The sequence below is a fragment of the Carettochelys insculpta genome, chromosome 2, assembly GCF_033958435.1.
Source record: "Carettochelys insculpta isolate YL-2023 chromosome 2, ASM3395843v1, whole genome shotgun sequence".
Classification (NCBI taxonomy): domain Eukaryota; kingdom Metazoa; phylum Chordata; order Testudines; family Carettochelyidae; genus Carettochelys; species Carettochelys insculpta.
In genome coordinates this window covers 85,773,722-85,793,079 of record NC_134138.1, presented here as the reverse complement: position 1 = coordinate 85,793,079, position 19,358 = coordinate 85,773,722, and the positions used below count along the sequence as shown (strand labels likewise).

The 19,358-nt window shown below is 45.0% G+C and overlaps 1 protein-coding gene across 1 annotated transcript in view; it reads right to left on the bottom strand.

The window, feature by feature from the left end:
- The window catches only part of CDH2 (cadherin 2), a 196,690-nt gene extending 178,105 nt beyond the window's left edge, over window positions 1-18,585 (bottom strand). Inside the window, exons 1-2 of the mRNA XM_074987251.1 lie at window positions 17,918-18,585; window positions 4,270-4,381 (exon numbers count right to left, since the gene is read on the bottom strand). Coding sequence (XP_074843352.1) covers window positions 4,270-4,381; window positions 17,918-17,989 — 184 coding nt within the window. The 5' untranslated portion in view covers window positions 17,990-18,585. The remainder of the gene's footprint in view (window positions 1-4,269; window positions 4,382-17,917) is intronic.
- Window positions 18,586-19,358: the final 773 nt, after the last annotated feature.

Below are 19,358 nucleotides of genomic sequence, written 5' to 3'. Positions count from 1 at the left end.
CTTGCGAATGTTGAGACCCTACTGCGTCTCCCAACCATCTCTTTAGAGAAGACTACCGGTGAAGACATCTAGAAATAGAAAAAAAAACATACAGAAAATAAAGGACTCAGTGAGATTTATGAGCTATGGAATCTCACCCAACATCCTGTACAGAAAATGTTCATTTATAATATTTTAAAAATGATTCCCTGTATCTGTTACATCTTACTGAGTGTAAAACGGAAATATCTCTCAGGCATGGATCTCTGTTCAACATTCACATTAGACTGACTTTAAGTATTGGGAGTGAGAGAAGGGAACATAATACTCTAAAATCAGAAATATTAAATATTGGAGCTGTCTAACCATTAAGACAAAAGCAAATTAGTAAAAAAATGTTAAAGTGCTGGATCATTTGCTGAGGCAATGTTTTTTTAAGAAAGAAAACAAAGTGCACAGCCATTGTCTATTTTACTTCTAAAGGAGAGAATAATAAAGTCTCTGTGACTATGATATCAAAGGGCATAGCCAAAAATATCTTTAAAGCTCTCATTTCTGCAACCCCACAGGAAACCTATAATTACAGAGTAAATCTGAAGTAACTCCACTGACTTCAATGGAGTTAGAGATATGAGACTCTTTACTTGGTAGAGCAGAATCAGATCCACAGTTTTTCTTTAGAAAGCAAATGTCATGCAACTATATTTAACTTCAACTGTCATCTGCATCTAACTTAATAATCAGAAAATGGGCTTTTCACAACAATCATATTTCAAAATGAAAGTATAATTACATTTAAGTCAAAGCCATGCAATGATGGACTGTATGTTTATGTGTAATGGCAAATTATATGCTTTTAAGCATGTCAAAATTTTCAAAAGAATTAACCATTATAATAATTCTGCTGAGGAAGTTGTGGTAGAAAGACAAAATGCCCTGGTCATTTTTCTACTAGTTCATGCTATCTCACATAATGGCTACGTCTGCACGTGAAGCCAACATCGAAATAGCTTATTTCGATGTAGCAACATCGAAATAGGGTATTTCGATGAGTAACGTCTACACATCCTCCAGGGCTGGCAACGTCGATGTTCAACTTCGACGTTGCGCAGCACCACATCGAAATAGGCGCTGCGAGGGAACGTCTACATGCCAAAGTAGCACACATCGAAATAAGGGTGCCAGGCACAGCTGCAGACGGGGTCACAGGGCGGACTCAACAGCAAGCCGCTCCCTTAAAGGGCCCCTCCCAGACACAGTTGCACTAAACAACACAAGATACACAGAGCCTACAACTGGTTGCAGACCCTGTGCCTGCAGCATGGATCCCCAGCTGCCGCAGCAGCAGCCAGAAGCCCTGGGCTAAGGGCTGCTGCCCACGGTGACCATAGAGCCCCGCAGGGGCTGGAGAGAGAGCATCTCTCAACCCCTCAGCTGATGGCCGCCATGGTGGACCCCACTATTTCGAAGTTGCGGGACGCGCAACGACTACACGGTCCCTACTTCGACATTGAACGTCGAAGTTGGGTGCTATTCCTACCCCCTCATGGGGTTAGCGACTTCGACGTCTCACCGCCTAACATCAAAGTTAACTTTGAAATAGCGCCCAGCACGTGTAGCCGTGCCGGGCGCTATTTCGAAGTTAGTGCCGCTACTTCGAAGTAGCGTGCACGTGTAGACACGGCTAATGTGATACGTATTGTATGCGTTGTGCATTTTTTCAATTCCTATTTCCCTAACATTTCATACATTTAATATTTTCAAGGGAAGTTTGGCTATATTGCCCCCCACACATAGAAAAAAAGTAAAAATCAGTAGTGTACTGAGTGCTTCCTGGAGCTGGCAATGAAGTATTTCAGTTGCACGGCACTGTCCCAAGTCACCCTTAGATCATAAGTGACAAAGTCTTTACCATCAGATGATTGATATGAAATGATGATATCTTAGTTCAATTTTTACTAGACAGGTATCAAACCATTAAAAAAGTCACAGGAAAAAGGTTGCCTTCAGAGGAAGGCAAAGACTGCATGGCCAACGAGACTGACCAGAGCAATGCAGGGAAGAGTTCACTGCCCATGTGATTTCTGTTTCATGATCAACTAGAAGCATTCTGCCTCCAGTGCTTCCAAACTGGAACCTTCCACAAGCACTTGTCTCCTTAAATTGTACAGTCTCCAGGGCAGGAACAATGCCATTGGTTCTTTGTACAGCACCTAGCGCAGTGAAAACCATAGGTGCTGCTATAAAATAAGCATTAATTAAGTAATAAATAAAAAATATTACACTATAAAAAGGGGGGATGAAAAAAATCTTCAACTTCCCTCAGAGCAGACTACTCCAATTTGGAACAATATTACCTCAATTTATTACATTAATTTCTAAGTTACCCTATAACCAAAAAACAGTGTTCAATGAAAAGGGTTTACTTGCTTGATATGAAGCAAATGAACACTTGACTAACTCAACTTTCTAATACATTAAAAATGAATCAATTATTTCTGCATTCAAATTTCCATTATAGTCACAAATACATCAAACAGGTCTATAAAACATAATTATGGGGAAATACTGCTGCATACAGTTTGGTAAATCAAGACTAATGTTTTTGTTTCAAGGATCCATTTGTGTTTTAGCTTCGTTTAAGAGACATCTTTTCACTTCTATGTCTTGATCTGTGTAACCATATTCATATGGGACAGAAACACTGAACTGAATTAAATTAGTCCTTATTTAAGATGTTTTTGAAACTGCTTGAAACTAATCCTGATCAGCTCTACAATTTCTAAATTAGATAGAAAGCAATTTCTTTGATCTTCTCAAATTACAAAACAGCAAAATTAATATGTATTTCTTGCATTTTAGACCACTTTCTAACTATTACGATTCCACTTAAATGTAACTCTTGAAGTACAATTTTATACACTAATAAAACTTAGGAAGCATTCTAGAAAGCGTAACAACAGCTACGTCTCCCCAAAAATAGGCACAGAGAACTGCATATTAAATCTGCAGTCCAGATCATTCCTAGGTCCATGGAGCGTCTCACTGACTTAGATTAAATTCCACACAGGCACAGGAGTCGGCACTTGTAGAGCTCATTGTGAGATTAGGGCTTTGTAAACTTCCATTCTGGGCTTTGTGCCATTTAGACCAAAATCTGCATGGGGCGCTGAAGAGCTGCAGTGCCCAACAAGTAGCAAGGGAACATTCTGCCCTTCTGGCAGAATTCCTCCCGAAGGCCAGAGCACACAGGGGTAGCTGGCACACTGCTACACTCCTTAAAGGAGTATATAGCACACCACATGACCAGTAAACTTCACCATCCAATGCATGGGAGAGTGAAGCTCTGCCATCTGCGTGCCCCTTACACCCTCTCTTTGGAGCAAGGAATCGTAAAGAAAACAGACTTGGGTGCTACCCTGAGCATTCAGACTGAAGGATGCAGGACCCCTTCATGAGTCATATTAAGTGGAAAGGGAAGGCTCTTTTTCCTCATTCTCCCACTGATCACTCATGTAAGGGTCATTAATAGTAATATGGAGCAGACATATGCTAACACAGCCATTACTATAAGGTAAGGTACAAAAAATACAGTCCAATGCGAAGTCTTTACTGAGGAGTATAAAAGGGGGACAGTCAAAGTAGAATTAGCCAAAATTCACATTATCTCCAAGTTATTGTCATGGGAAGTTCACAAGTTAACGTTAACGTCAACAAACTTTCTCTCAAGTCCCATTACAGTAAGTTGAGGAAAAAAAATCACGTAATATAGCTGAAATACAAAGGTCTTATTTAAGAAGTTTAAAAGAAGCCCTTGAGTTCACTTTAGTTCCGTCTACACTACAGTCCCCTTTCAAAAGGGGAATGCAAATAAGGCAAATAAGAAATGCAAATGAAGCACTGATTTACATATATCTCACTTCATTTGCATAATCGAATTTTCAAAAGAGTGTCCTTTGAAAGAAAAACAGCCATGTAGATGGGGTTCTTTTAAAATAAAACCCCGTTTTTGAAAACCCCCTGCTTCCTGAAAAAAATTAGGAAGGACGCTTTCGAAAACGGAGTTTTATTTTGAAAGAGCCCCATCCACAATGCTGTTTTTCTTTCAAAAGACTCTCTTTCAAAAATGCTATTATGCAAATTAAGCATGAGATACGTAAATTGGAGCTTCATTTGCATTTCCAACTTGCCCCATTTGCACTCCCCTTTCAAAAGAGGACTGTAATGTAGACATAGCCTTTAAGTTTAAGACTATAGATAATAAGAAAACAATGTCTCTGCTAACAATACCATTGAGAAGAGGCTGTCCTTCATCTAAACCCCTCGATATGACCGCTGTGTAAACATCTTCGGGAAATCCAGTCTTGCATAATATGCCTTCACAAGTTGCTTTTATTGGTGCCTGAAATATAAGACAAAATTTATGTAATACTTTCAATCCCATTCATCTGAGAAACATTCCACTTGGCTTAAACCCTGTTTTGTTACTATACCATTTTTGTTTCTAAAGAGCTGCAATTAGAACTCTGAGGGCAAAGGGTTAATCTTTTTGATAACTGGAATGGATGGAACAAATCCCACTTGTCTCACAAGATCTAAATAATAAACAATCTTGAATCCTCTAACAACTGAACATTTCAACTATTAATACAGTCATTGAGACTGAAGTGGAATCACAGAGGGGACAAAAGCATTCCTTCCACTGGAAATAACACTTGCACCAAAATAATCAACTTTTTCAGACATGGAGCTATAACTAAGCCAACATAACAGGGACATATGTTAACCACTGAAATGGAGTTTACAATCTCACTTTGAAAAAATAAAACCTTTTCCAAAACACCCATCATTTTCACAGATTGGGGAAAATAATGTCCACAAAAGATATTTAAATTGGTTATTTTCAGTTAAGACATTTCTCCTTTATTTCCAAGATGGTTTTAAAGATAAAGAATTAACCTATAAACTAGGCACAGGCATCACAGTAACCACATGCAATTTTCTGAAGCAAAGAACTAGGGTTTTTTACTTGGTTCATTTTTTTATATTAGTGGCACACACAGCAAAACTCTAGTTTATGTGTGTCCACATAACCTTGTGTCCTTAAAAAAACATTCACGCTGTTAAAGGCACAGCGGCCATCTTCCGTATAATCCTAGTCTTTAGCTTTTGAAAATATTTAAAGCTTGAGGAGAAGTGTTTGTGACCATAATGGAACAACATATTGGACTTCCTTTACACGGTCTTATAGAACTCAAAACACATTCATACATTTCAGGGCTCACAGGTTTCTTCACTCATTAGTAGGGATAAGTGTACTAAAGTCATTGGCACACATTGGTAATCAACATTCCAATTCCAATAACAAGAAGTTTATCACTTGAGAGAAATTCTTGAAATGTTCAGCTGAGCTGGTTCATCTCAAGAGTTGTACCAGAACAGAAAATCTGTCAGCATACTCCACTTTTGTTTTTAATTAGCCTACCATCCAGTTGTGAAGAAGTATATTTTATCAGGGAAAGCACCTGTAAGAGGGCTTCTAGTGGTCAAGTGTGTCTGTGTCCAATTAACTTTAAACCGTGACCAGGATTTAATTTTGACCTAAAGTGCACCACAGATTTCAAAGTTACAACTCTTAATTTATGAGGGACTTGTACTAAAAGTTCAGCTAAGTATCAGATTTATAAATGGCAAAGACGTGTAGAGTTTTCTTTCTTCAATATTGAAAATCAAGGAAATTAAAAACTGACTCTTCCAATCCTATAGCTTTATAACTCAAATAATTGTTTCATAGAGCATTCCTAATTTTAAAAAGGAGCTGTTTACGCTATTGTGCGAAGATGAACACACATGTGATAGGAGAAGGAGGGAAAAATAGTGTTTCAAGGTACACCTGAAAGGAATAAACACAAGCCAGGCATCTGAGTAGATAACAGGATTTTTAAAAGTCTGCACAGATGTGCCTGGGAATCCTTCAGCCTTTCCAACAAACTGTATGCACTAAATAACTCTTATAAACTGAAACAATGCCCGATGAAACAAGGACTTCAGGATTTGAATAAAGAGCCTCTTTATTCCTGTATTTGCAAGCCCTCAATTTTATTCAGAAACAAAAGATAGTATGCTGTTCCCAAAAACAGACCATTGTAAACATTCTTTGGGAATAAAACCCCCAAGGGAAGGCAGACTTCCAATGCTTAACAAAAACTGCATTAGGCATTTTCAATTAAATAAAGTCATAACTTGAGCCATGGCAAGATCTGGGTCATACCAAGTTTAGCGCAGCAGTTATTAAAAATCATTGCTGGATTTAAAAGATAGTATCTCCCAGGGAAAAAAAAAACTGAACTAAAAGTATGGAATGTTATCATTAAGAAAATATTGAAATTTGTTTTCCTCCCCTTATTGCCTGGGTCAAAAGCAAGAAGGAGATTATAAAGCATATTGTTGTAATATACAGGGCTTTTTTCTGTGACTAGCACAGCCCAGAAGACCACCTTGAGTAGAATATAATACAAATTGTATATTCATCCACAAGAGAAGACTACAGAAAAAAAATTACCTCTTAATACAAAAGGCAGTTAGTTGCACACAGTTACTAATACAAAGACTTCTGACTTCTAAAGGCTGTATCTCCACTGCACCTTTAACTCAGCCTTTTATCTTGCCTTTGGCCCAGCCCCTGCTCCTCTCTCCCCCACTAAAACCTTTTATCAGCCTTTGGAGATGCATTAAGACCAGGATAGCATCTTACCCAGATGTGGGTATAAATTCAGGTTTGCGTTACACTTTAACTCAGGCTGCACTGGTGATGCACACAAAGTCACTCAAATGCTCACAGTTCTCTAATTACTTTTCCTATTCCTGCCCCCAAAGATAGACCAATTCTCCTATAACTGAAAGCAGCATGGAATATCCCAAGACAAAGAACAATAGGATATACCTCTATTACTCCAGAGAGGTGAGTAAGGAAACAAAGGGACTCAGTAATTCGAACAGGGATTTACACGGAAGCCAGGGGTCAGCAACCTGCAGCTCCAGAGCCACATGCTGCTCTTTGAGGAGAAACTTGTGGCTCTGATAGCTGACTCCTCTGCGGCTCCGGACACTGTAATTAGGCTTACCGTATGTCCGGTTAACTCTCTGGCTGGCTGGGCTTTTACAAAATCAGAAAACGTCTGGGATTTTGTTCAGCTCCTGCAAACTCTCTCTGCAGCCCCAGAGCCTCAATTCAAGTTACAGCTGCTCCAGCTAGTCGGCAGGGAGCAAATTCAGAAAAGAGGAGGCAGGAGCACAGCTGTGCTAGGAAATAGGAGGAGGGCTCCCCCCACAACATCTTTTTGTTTAGGGCAATAAGATCTGTGCGGGCAGGTTCAGGCTGGGAGCTCAGCCCCTACAGCTGGCAGCACGTTTGCAGCCAGCTAGCCTAAGCATTGCCACTCACTGGCAAGGTAAGCTCTCTGCTTGTCGGGGCAGGAGCAGGTTAGCAGCACAGCCTAGCAGGCAGAGTGCTTGCAGCCAAGCTGTGAATGGAGCCAGCATAAGGTTGGGGAGACTTAGCTCCCAGGGAGGCTGCATTGCTGTAAGTTACCACAGAGCTGCCTTGGCCTTATTGCTCTACAGCTACTGTCAGGGTTTTGGACATTGTGCTCAAATTAATTAATACTGAGATATTCCCAAGCTATGGCCTCAGGGGAGCAGAAGGGGGGAAAAAAGTCTTCAGCTTGGATGGCAAAAGGGTGCTCACATTCACCCTGGGCTATTGGATTCTCTTCCTCCTACTTCCCTAGGTCAGTGATGGCCTAAGGCTCAGGGTCTGCCCACCACTGATGGGCTTGTAGCTCCCCTTCATGCCCTGGGCTGTAGGTCCCAGCAACTAGGATGCTTCAAGACCAAGTCTGCCATAGGCTGCGAGTGGAGATCAACCAGATAAGCTTTGGTTCATCCTCCCAATACCTCTGTGGGACAGGGATTATTATTAAACCTTTTTCACAGGTGGAACAACTAAGGCTGAGGGGGGAGAGAGAGAGAGAGAGAGAGAGAGGCCTCACAAGCACTGCAAACCTGTGTTTGGAAAGCAGGCCTCGGCTAACTCTGTTTTGCTGCCAGTGTGCTTTGAAAGCCATTCTCCATCTTGGTGTGCCATCTCTGGACTTCTGCTTAAGCTGAACCAGTGAAATGCTGGAAAAAGAATTCATCTCCAAACGCCTCCACTGCTGCTTTAAGCAGTAGGCAGAGGGCATGAAATTGAATAAAAGGGCACAGTGCAATCAGCCTCCCCTCACCCGGGGCCTCTGCTGATTCCTCTCTTCACCCCCGTTATTGCCTAAGGGAGCATGGCACGTAACTTAGGGGAGACTGGCATAATAAGTTTTCTAACCCCTGCTATACCAGATGCTCCTAAACTGACCCCCTTTGGATCACCAATTAATGTTTGGTACTCCTTGCCACTAGATAGCAACCTAGGATTCAGAAAAGGGTTAAATATTTACATGGGTCACATTACAAATAACTGTGTGCACTATTCTTAAAACAGGTTACAAAAACTACAGTTTGACATCATTTATTGAGGACTGTCTCATATTCACATGCATTGTGGATTTTGAAGCATTGCTTTTTAACCAAATTTGAAAAAACAGCTTTTTTCGCTATTTTGGTTGCAGACCCCTGACACAAGCTGAAGGAACCTTGGGTATAGTTAGTTGCCCTAACTATATGCAGCATTTGGACTTGGTCAGAAACTATTTTTCTGGTTTCCATGCATTATCGAAAGTTGCAATGAAAGATACAGCAAACAACTGGGTACTTCAGTTTAATAATTGCCAATCTGCAATTGTGGCCAGACAGCATTCTATATTTGGGCCCCAACCCTGATAGCCCTTATGTATGTGCTTAGTTGCAAACAAGTGGGCAGTCCCCTTCAAGTCAATGAATGAAATCCTGCCCCCACTGAAGTCCACAGATGGCACACCAAGATGGAGAGTGGCTTTCAAAGCACACTGACAGAAAAACAAAGTTAGCCGAGGCCTGCTTTTTAAACACAGGCTTACAGTAGTTGTGAGGTCTCTCTCTCTCTCTCTCTCTGCCTTAGTTGCTCCATCTGTGAAATATGCTTAACAATAATTCCTCTCTCAGAGATACTGGGATAATTTTGCCATTACCTGTAATGTGCTCCAAGATTTCATTCTGTAGGACTACTCATTATTTTGGACTACTCATTAATTTAAACCTAAATTCATGTGCATTGTTTTCCAGGGTTGGAAAGGAAAGGAACATTTCTTCCACCAAGTGTTTATTTTGTAAGCTGAAGGCTTCTGAATTCAGCTTCAGAGCAACCTCTTCATGGTCATTCAAAATGCTCCTAATTTGTTTTTTACTAAAAGGTCTTTAGATCTTATGATTCTTAAACAAACAGATAAACTTTCTGTAACATATTTACCCCACATCACAAAAATCTACTGCTTTTCCACCCTTTCCTGTTATAATATAAATTGCAAAGCAAAAAGGAAGTTGTAGTCATGGACTACTGCTTTACAGTTCACAAAAAAACTCCAAATACCATTTTCCTGCTTTTGACCTGGCCTTAGAAACACTAGGAATTAACTCTGTTTCCTATAGCACATGTGCATTGTTAGGATTAGGGTTGTTGGGAGATGATGAGATCTGAACTCTGCTCAGCTGCTGGTGCTGATTCTATATTATTGAGAAAAAGTGGAGTCCCCGGAAGAGTCTGTATAAATGTATTTTTAAATATGCCCAGTCACGCCTAGTGTAAAGGATAAGAATTGCTTTCATGAGTGTGTTTCCATATCAAATCCATAAATATTGACTGAAACAAAATAATAATTTAAGCGATATGTTCAAAAGACTTGGCAATGGTGGACCTGACATTCTGGAGGCTGCAAAACTTGTTCTCATAAATCATTTATGAAAATTGAAAGCCTAAATTTTCTCTCCTCATTCAGGCCAAATCAAACTCCCATGGATTTGAATAAGCAGTGCATGATCATACCCCATTGTTTATCACATAGATCAGGTGGTAGATGCACCTATTGCTTCTAGTGTTGTCTTGTGAACTGGTGAAAAAAATTCAAAGTGAAACTGAACACCAGAATAAAACTGATCCCTCTCTGGTAAGTAAAAAACTAAATACTCTTTTCCTAGCTCGTTTTGATACAATAAGGCTTCCTTGAACTGATCCATATTTAGGGACCTTTCTTCCTACAAATACTGCCTTAACACCAACTCTTTAATGAGGCCATTATTCAATCAATCAATTAACAAGGACTCGGCTGAAGCAGATAGGGATAGCTATAATTTGATAATCTACATTTCAGCTATCCCTAAATTTTAAAGCAAAGAGGGTAGCTCTTTCACACACACACCCATTCCTCTGTGACTTGCCTTCTTACACCCTACGCTTACACACAAATAAACTCATACTGAGTTGAATGGGACTACATGCATGTAAGTAAGGCTACTATCTTCTCCTTCTAAAATTAAGAAGTCAATGACATCTTGGAAGGAACGGGATCCCACAAGATGGAGAAAGGAACAATTTTTGAATATATTTCTTGGGAACGTATCCTCTAATCTAGTCTAATTGGGAGCCCTGCGCTCTCATGAAACTGTAATAATGGGTGTGTCTACACTAGCTGGCTACTTCGAAGTAGCTGACACAATGTTGAAATAGTACGCATCGCGTCTACATGACCGTGCGCTATTTCGACGTTGAAATTGATGTTAGATGGGACATCGAAATCACTATTTCTATCCAAAGATGGGAATAGCTCCCTACTTCGACATTCAACGTCAAAATGGGCGTGTGTAGACAATCCACGTGCTGCTACATCGAAATGGGGGGTCCTCCATGGCAGCCATCAGCTGAGAGGTTGAGAGACGCTCTGTCCAGCCCCTGCAGGGTTCTATGGTCACCACGTGCAGCAGCCCTTAGCCCAGGGCTTCTGGCTGCTGCTGCTGCTGCAGCTGGGGGTCCATGCTGCGTGCATGGGGTCTGCAACTGGTTGTCAGCTCTGTGGATCTCGTGCTGTGCAGGCTGAGTGTGTCTGGGAGGGGCTCTTTAAGGGAGCAGCTTGGGGCTTTGCTGGCCCCTTATTTCAACGGGGGGCACTTGTGGAGTGTCCACACACACATTTCCTTCCAAGGTGGCTCCTTTCGACGTTCTCCATCACTACTTCGATGTTGAACGTTGATGGTACCAGCCCTGGAGGACATGTAGACAATACGTGTCCACGTAGCCTATTTCAATGTTCTTACGTCGAAATAGGCTACTTCAACATAGTGTGCTAGTGTAGACGTAGCCAATGAGTCTTAAAATGGGTATAATGTTGCATTTTTTAGTTTGCGTCTGTGCGTAGTCCCAGTGGGACTGCTCATATGCATAAAGTTATATACATATTTAAGTCTTTATTGAATTCGCTCGTTTAACATTTTAATTTTTATTTATTTTTAAATAGACATTCTACTGCACTCCTTATTCTCTATATAAACTGTGAAAAAATACTGTACTCAAAAAGTATGCCACATATAGGGAAATATTTCATTTTCACAAATCAGGAGTCAGCACAAACAATCACAAGAGGAGAAAAGAAGCTGAGCATGAGTCACTTATGCATGATCATTTCTACTGAGTATAAATAACTTTACTCACAACTTCCTCAAGCTATTCTTACATCTCTACAGTATGTTTTTATAGTTTGCATACTTCTAAAATATTTGTCAAGTAATTAAAGAACTCTATAAATTTCACTTGCTCTAGAAAAACCATGTGTTTTAACTTGGGGCTTGATGTGGCTCCCAATGAAGCTGCTGGAAGTTTGCCACTGAATTGAGTAGAGCAGCCAGCTGAAGTCAATGAAGAGGAGAAGATAAACTTTTGGTATACATATCCTATGCCAATTTAATTGTAGTTTTAAAGTAAGGCCATTTCATTAGGTTGTAAAATGTATTTTATATTATCTATACTATTATGGAATCTTACGCTGAATGTATTTATAGGCTTGTATTTCAAAATAGCACCAGGACAAGTTGTGTGCACTGGCGGTGTGTGTGGGGGGAGGGGGGTGTAATAGCAACTAGAGGGAAAGAAGAGGGAGCCTTTATAAACAATATTAGGTATTTAGAAGGTAAAAAGAAAAGGTCTGGTTTACTTATACCAGCTTACTTTAACATCCTGTACATATATAATATAAATGAAATATAAAATGCTAAAGTAATTTAATCATCCAAAAAACAAAGCAGAATTAACTGTGTTCATAAGGTAGAATGTAATTTCATTATTTGTGTCAAACTCAATTATTTTATCTGAGAGAAGTCAGTTTCAGAGATAAAGATGAACTGATGTATTCTAAAATAAATTAAGAAAGCTGCTAAACATCACAAATCGTTTTCATCGCACAGCTTTTAATATACGTATTTATCTGCCAGTTCAGTAATCAGCGAAATAAAAGGTAAAAAGAACATTTCCTTTTACTTTTTTGCCAAAACAAAATTCTGCGTTTTTCCAGGGAAGCGTGGATTGCACCACTAACACCAAAAATGTATCATGATTTTGTAGTATCCCCTGATTATAGGTTTTAGTGATGTTATGAACAGCTGCAAATCTTGAAATAAGATCTTACCAGATTAAAAATTTCATACAGACACTTTAAAAGTAGATATACTTGGGAAGATATTAATAATTAGGATGCTTCTAATGTAATAGTACGTGATAATGATAATACAGAACCTTCCAACTGAAAATCTTGAAAGTCCACAATATGAAGTATTCTACTACTGATTTAAAATGTCATTAAGTTTTTGATTACTTTTAAAAATGCTTTTTGTTCAGTTTTAAAGGAATATGGTGATGAAGCCTACTCAGTTCTTAAAAAGAGTTAAAAATAGTTCCTGTTGTATCTCTCTCTAGCTGAGTATTCATGACTGTGTCTGTATGTATACAATCATATTTTTGACCATGCTCTTTTAATAGGTTTTGAGTGAAGTAATATTTTTAAAATATACCAGCTATAGTATTGGAGACTGAAGCCTTTCACAGAAAAAGACAACAAAAATGAAAAACAAAAACAAAACCACAACACGCACAGTATCAGTATACCACCCTACGAAAGGTCTTAAAGATGAACTAAGGAGCCCACTGATAGAAGTAAGAGGATAGTTCAGTCCACACAGGAATTCAGTCATTTCCTTCTCGCTGAAGCTTGTAGCAGGAACGTCAGTTTTGCCATAGGGATACTTCAGATTACGAAATGAAATAAAACCCACACCGTCTTCAAACAGTATTAACATTCATTCCAGGAGTCTAGGTTAAGTTCAAAACAGGAGCTTAGGTGTGAAAGGCTCCATTGCATATGATTACTTATCTAGTTTTTCCTAACATGTCCATGACCATAGTGTCTGAGCACCATCAATGCAGCTATCCAGTCACCTTTCATATATTAAAGGTTACAGCTCCTCTTCTGAGTACCTATCTGCTACCCCGCTTTCCAACTAATGTTTAAAGGTTAGATACATTCCTTTCAACAGTGCCACTCCCTCACAATTCTATGTGCAGCTTTCCTGCCTCTATTTCAATTTAGTCTTTATCTCCAATTTAAGTACCGTACCAATGGTAGCAGCACTGATGTTTTCACAGATTCCAAGGCCAGAAGGGACAATTATGACCAATTACTCTGATCTCCTGTATTACACAACATACAGAACCTCCCCAAAAGAAGAGCACATCTTTTCAAATAACAGACAAGCTTAACTGAAAAACTATCACCAATGGAAAGTCCACCAAACCTTGACAACGATTAATTACTCTCACTGTTACAAATGTACACCTTGTTACTGGTCTGAATGCCTCTTGCTTCAACTTCCATCCAGAGGCTCAGAGCTTTCTTTGATAGATATAAGAGCTCATTTTTAAATATTTGTTTTCCATGGTGGTCCTTAGACACTATGCAAGTCACCCTTAACCTTTTTGTTAAGCCAAATAGATTGAGCTTGTTGAATTTATCACTATAAGGCACGTTTTCTAATCCTTTAATAATTCTTGCGGATCTTCTGTGAACCCTCCTCAATTTATCAACATCCTTCATGAACCGTGGATACCAGTATTCCAGCAGCAGACACACACCAGCTATAAAAATACAGAGGTAAAATCACCTTTCTTCTCTTTCATGAGATTCCCTCTTTAAATGCACACAAGGATCCCATTAGCTCTTTTACGGTGGGAGCTCATGTTTTAATTATTGCCAAATCTCCCCCTTTTTTTGGCTTCCCAGAAAAGCATTCCTCATTGTGTAAGCATATTCAACATTCTTTGTTCCTAGAGGTATGTATTTACATTTCGCCATATTAAAACACCAATTGTTTGTACCCAGTTTACCTAGCCATTCAGATCACTTATCAGTGACCTGTCCTCTTCATTATCCACAACCCCAGTGATTATGATAGTAAAGCAAATCTCTCATTTTACCCTCCTTTTTCCCCTCTCTTTGATGTTAAGCTTTTGCATAGCAGCTACAAAATCCTGTTAAGATAGTTCACCAGAGACTACAGGCCAAATGCTAATCTCAAATGTTCTGGATATGTTTCTGAAAAACCCGCTCTTAAATCCCACCTTTCTCAAACATAAACTGAAGTGATAGACGTCTGACTTCTGATATTTTTCCAGTTCTAATGATCTTTCAAACAACTCACTCATGACTGCTTCATTATACCACAGACAAATTATGAAGTCATCAACAACTTCTAATTTAAAATGACAAATTAAACAAATTAACAGCAAATAGGAAGCTTGGACATTTCAGAATAATCTCTCACTAATTAACTTCTATTTATGAAAAGCAGTCAATATAGAATGAAATTATAATGTATCTCTGAATTGTGAAGTTTTTCTTAGCAATACAGAAGTAAAAATATATATTACAATTAAAGGCTGGTTTCTAGACACAGGTTTATAAAACTGATTTCATACCTAAATTCCAACTTTGTTATACCCTATTAAAAACAGCCCTAATCTGAATTAGTAGATACCCAAACAAGGAGGAAATTGGATTTCCCAACCGTAACAAGAGTGATACACAAAAGCAATTAGGCTAGTTCCTGTCTTTAATTCATAGTGTGTGGTTTAATTTAAAAATCAGCCCTGGGTGAAAAGATGGTTGAATAATAGCCTACTGCAGAATTCATGATTTAAAGATTTACTAAGTAATATGGTATATAAATAGAAGCAAAAAAGCACTTACAATAAAGGCCACACAACCAAAAAACAAACAAACAATTCCACCACTACAAACAAACCCAAAAAATCAAACCAAGCTTTTTAAATGACATATTAAAACCAGTTTTAGAAAAGGGCAGCAGTTTCATATAGAAGGAACCTTGGCGCCCTGTCAGACACTTTTCTGTCACGAGAGAAACTAACATCCTCTTAAGCAGAAAATCCCCCAGCTGTTCAGAATCAATGTTTCAGCACCTCCCATGCAGGGTGCAGCCATCAAACCCTGGCAAAGGGGGACAGAATGTAGAGGAGGAGGCAGAAAAAAGTGACTGGATGGGGGCTGAGAGAGTGAGGGGGGAACTATCTGCAAAACAAGGAGGGATTTTAGATCACTTTAGCGGGTGCAAAGCAGGAGAAGGAAGGTATAATACAGGCTCTGCACCATGGACAGTGACTCTGCTACTACTGCCTCCACCTCCTTCTATCCAGCCACCAGCCCCTGCAGGACCAGAGAGAAGCCAGACACAGCCTGTTCCACTCGAACATACATACCCTCATTGTCCTGCTAGTGACACCTCCTTCCCCTGGTACCTGCAGGCTGCATTCCCCTCCCCCAGAGAGCCAGAAATGCCCCAACCATAAATACCATTAAGGGGGATGATCTGTGCCATCTGTCCCTCAGACTTACAGCCCTTTCTGCCCCTTGCACCCAGCTTCAGGCTCATTCAACTCACAGAAGCATCAACAACCCAGATAATAACATTCATCCCAGCTCCCCCACCCAGGGGTACCCTCAATCACCTACTCTAGACAGGAAAAGTGCCTTGGGGAACCTCACCCCAAGAAGCCCCCATTCCGAGCTCCGGTGTGCATCCAGCCACTAGGAGCACAACTTCCCGTTACCCCCACCCAGCAGCACACAAACCTTTAAACAGTGGGGCCACCTATCGCCATCCCAGACTGTGGGGACCTACCCACCCACACTGGTCCCCCCAACTCCGGGTAGATCTCTACTCCCTCCCTCCAAAGGATACGATGCTCCAGCCACCCACCCAACAGACACTCGGGGATGGATGAGCCCAGTCCCAGAGCCATCGGCCACCCTAAGGAGACCCAGCTGAATGCCTGCTCCGGAGCCACGCCCCCTGCCATGAAGGACCCGTACCCTAGGGACACCCTGCTGGCGCCAGACGCTCCCCGGCCTGGCAGGCGCTGGCTGTCCCCACAGGAGAGGGCTGGGGGCTGCAAGGCGCCCTCCGACTGCGGAGCCCGGCCTGTCCCAGTGGAAATTCCCCGGGAGCAGCGGCGGGGGCAGGCGAGGCTGCGCGGCGGAGGAGGCAGCCGATTAAATTCTTCCTGGGAACGGATTAGCGGGCTCAAGGCTGGGGGAGGCGAAGGCGGCTCTGCCTGCTCCTCATTAGCGGAGTCCCAGGGGCGACCCCCCGGCAACTCCAGCAGACCCTTGCCGACAGCCCCCACCCCGGGGTGGCGCCCCAAGACGGGCGGGGTCCCAAATCGAGGTCCGCCCCCTGCCACCCAGCAAAGGTTCCACCGTCTCCTAACCGAGCACACTGGGACCCCCCGAGCCCGGTACTGCCCTGCCTCCAACGCACCCCCAACCCAGGGAGACCCCAAATTAGTGCCCTGCCTACAACGCAGCCCTATCGCCACCGGGCACCCCAGTCACTGTCCTCCCTCCCCTCAGCCCTACCGCCCCCCCGGGCACCCCAGTCACTGTCCTCCCTCCCCCCAGCCCTACTGCCCTCCGGGCACCCCAGTCACTGTCCTCCCTCCCCCCAGCCCTACCGCTCCCCCAGACACCCCAGTCACTGTCCCCCTCCCCCCAGCCCTACCGCCCCCCCGGGCACCCCAGTCACTGTCCTCCCTACCCCCAGCCCTACCTCCCCCCCGGGCACCCCAGTCACTGTCCCCTTCCCCCCAGCCCTACCGCCCCCCGGGCACCCCAGTCACTGTCCCCCTCCCCCCAGCCCTACCTCCCCCCCGGGCACCCCAGTCACTGTCCCCCTCCCCCCAGCCCTACCGCCCCCCGGGCACCCCAGTCACTGTCCCCCTCCCCCCAGCCCTACCGCCCCCCGGGCACCCCAGTCACTGTCCTCCCTACCCCTAGCCCTACCGCTCCCCCGGGGACCCCAGTCACTGTCCCCTCTCCCCCAGCCCTACCGCCCCCCCGGGGACCCCAGTCACTCTTCCCCCTCCCCCCAGCCCTTCCACCCCCCCGGGACCCCAGTCACTGTCCTCCCTTCCCTCAGCCCTATCACTCCCGGGCACCCCGCTATTGCCCTGCCTCCAAGAAAGACCTCCCAACCCCAGGGAACTCCAGCTATTGCCCTCCCTCCCCTCAGCCCCACCAGCCCCAAGTGACCCTGCTGTTGCCCCAACCCTACCAAGCACAATGGGAGCCCCGCTACTGGCCTCCCGCCCCCCGCTCCCAGGCAGAGCGGACCCTCGCCCCAGCGCTCGGCACCGGTTCTCGGCAGGACTCGCCACCCGCTCCCACCGCTTCCTCAGGGGTACCAGCCCCCACACCAGCCCCGCGTCCTCCCCAGCCCTCGGCTGCCCGGCCCCGGCTGCTCAAAGCAGGCACCTGCTCCCCGCAGCTCCCGCCCTCCCCCGCCCCGCTCCCCTTCTCCGGCATCGCCGCGAGCAGGGGAACAAAGAGCCACAACCCCGACCCCCCGGCGCCTTTACCTGCTGCAGGGCCGCCAGCAGCAGCAGCGGCGGCAGCAGGCTCCGCGGCGGCGCTCGCGCTATCCGGCACATGGAGGCGGAGTGCGTGGCTGGGGGTGGGGGGAAGCGGCGGCCACCAGCGGTCTCCGGCTGCGGAGCAAGTGCGGGGATCGGCGGCCGCGGGCGCTGTCTGCCCCCCTCGGGCTGGCGCCGAGCCCCTGGCGCTGCTGCGGGGGCTGCTCTCGCCGGCTCCCGGGCAGGGTGCAGTGGAGAGGCGACGGATGGGGGTTAAACTCAGCAGCGGGTCGGGCGGCTGCTCCTTCGCTCCCCCCTGTCCTTGGTGCAGGAGCGAAGGGGCTGGGCTGGGCTGGGCGGGTGGAGGAGGCTGGACGCACAAAAGGCAGGGGACGAATAGTGCCGCCGGGGGCCGGCTCCGCCGTGGCTCGAGCGCGTCCTCCTCTCGCCTCCTGGCCGCGGGCTCAGCTGAGTTCAGGGCAGGCGGATCTCCTGGCAGCGGGCAACCCCCTGCGCACCGGCAGCCCCGCCGCGGCTCCCGCTCTGCTGCATGCTCCGCTGCCGCCTCTCTCTCCGCCCGTCACTTTCTCCCGCCCCCGAGCAGCCCCGCGCACGAACCCCTCCGCTCGCACAATGCTAACAATGCCAGCCGGAGCCGCCGCTGCCTCCCTCGCGGCGGGCGGGAGGGCGGGTGTGTGGCTACGCCTTCCCTGCGCCTGGCAGCAGCTTCTCCTCCCTGGCTCGCCCTGCCGGCCGCGCGGCCAATGGGAGCCCAGCTCCCCGCAGCCGCTCGGCCCTGCCCCGCCAGGCATCCGCCGCCCCGGAGAAGGGGGTTTGCTGCAGCCGGGGGTGGGGGGGGGGTCTGCCAGTTGGGTGCCCATGTAGCTAGGAAGCGGGACGCGGGCGGGGGCTGGCTCGGGGGAGGGGGGAAATTCTCCGGCCGGCACGGTGCGGATCCCGCTGCAAACAGATAATGCAAATGGAGCGGGAACTTGGCGGGGGCAGTTGGTTTGCAATCCGGCCGGAGGAAAGGGCTGGCGGGGGGGGGGCGATCGGCCCCTCTCCCGCCCCGCCAGGGCGGCGAACGTGCCAAAGAAACAACCCAACTCGCGGCGCCGGTAGGAAGCGCCTGGCGTGGCCATTGTCTGCGCCGAGCCAGCCACCTGCTGGGGAGGGGAAGTGGGTGCGCGGCTCCTTGGGCTGCGCCCCTTTCCCGCCTGCCCCGAGCTGCGAACCCTGGCGGCTCCGTGCGTGGCGAGCTCGTTTGCAAACTCGCGGCCTAACTGATCGGCCCAAGGCTGGGGTGAGCAGTTAGCACGGGGCTTAGCGGCATCAGTACCAGACAAAGCCCCGCCGCTGATCACCCTAGGCGGGTCCAAAAGATCAGCGTGCACAAGGGGAAGGAGGAGGGCAGCGGAGTGACCAGTTGCAGCAGCAAGTCTCAGTG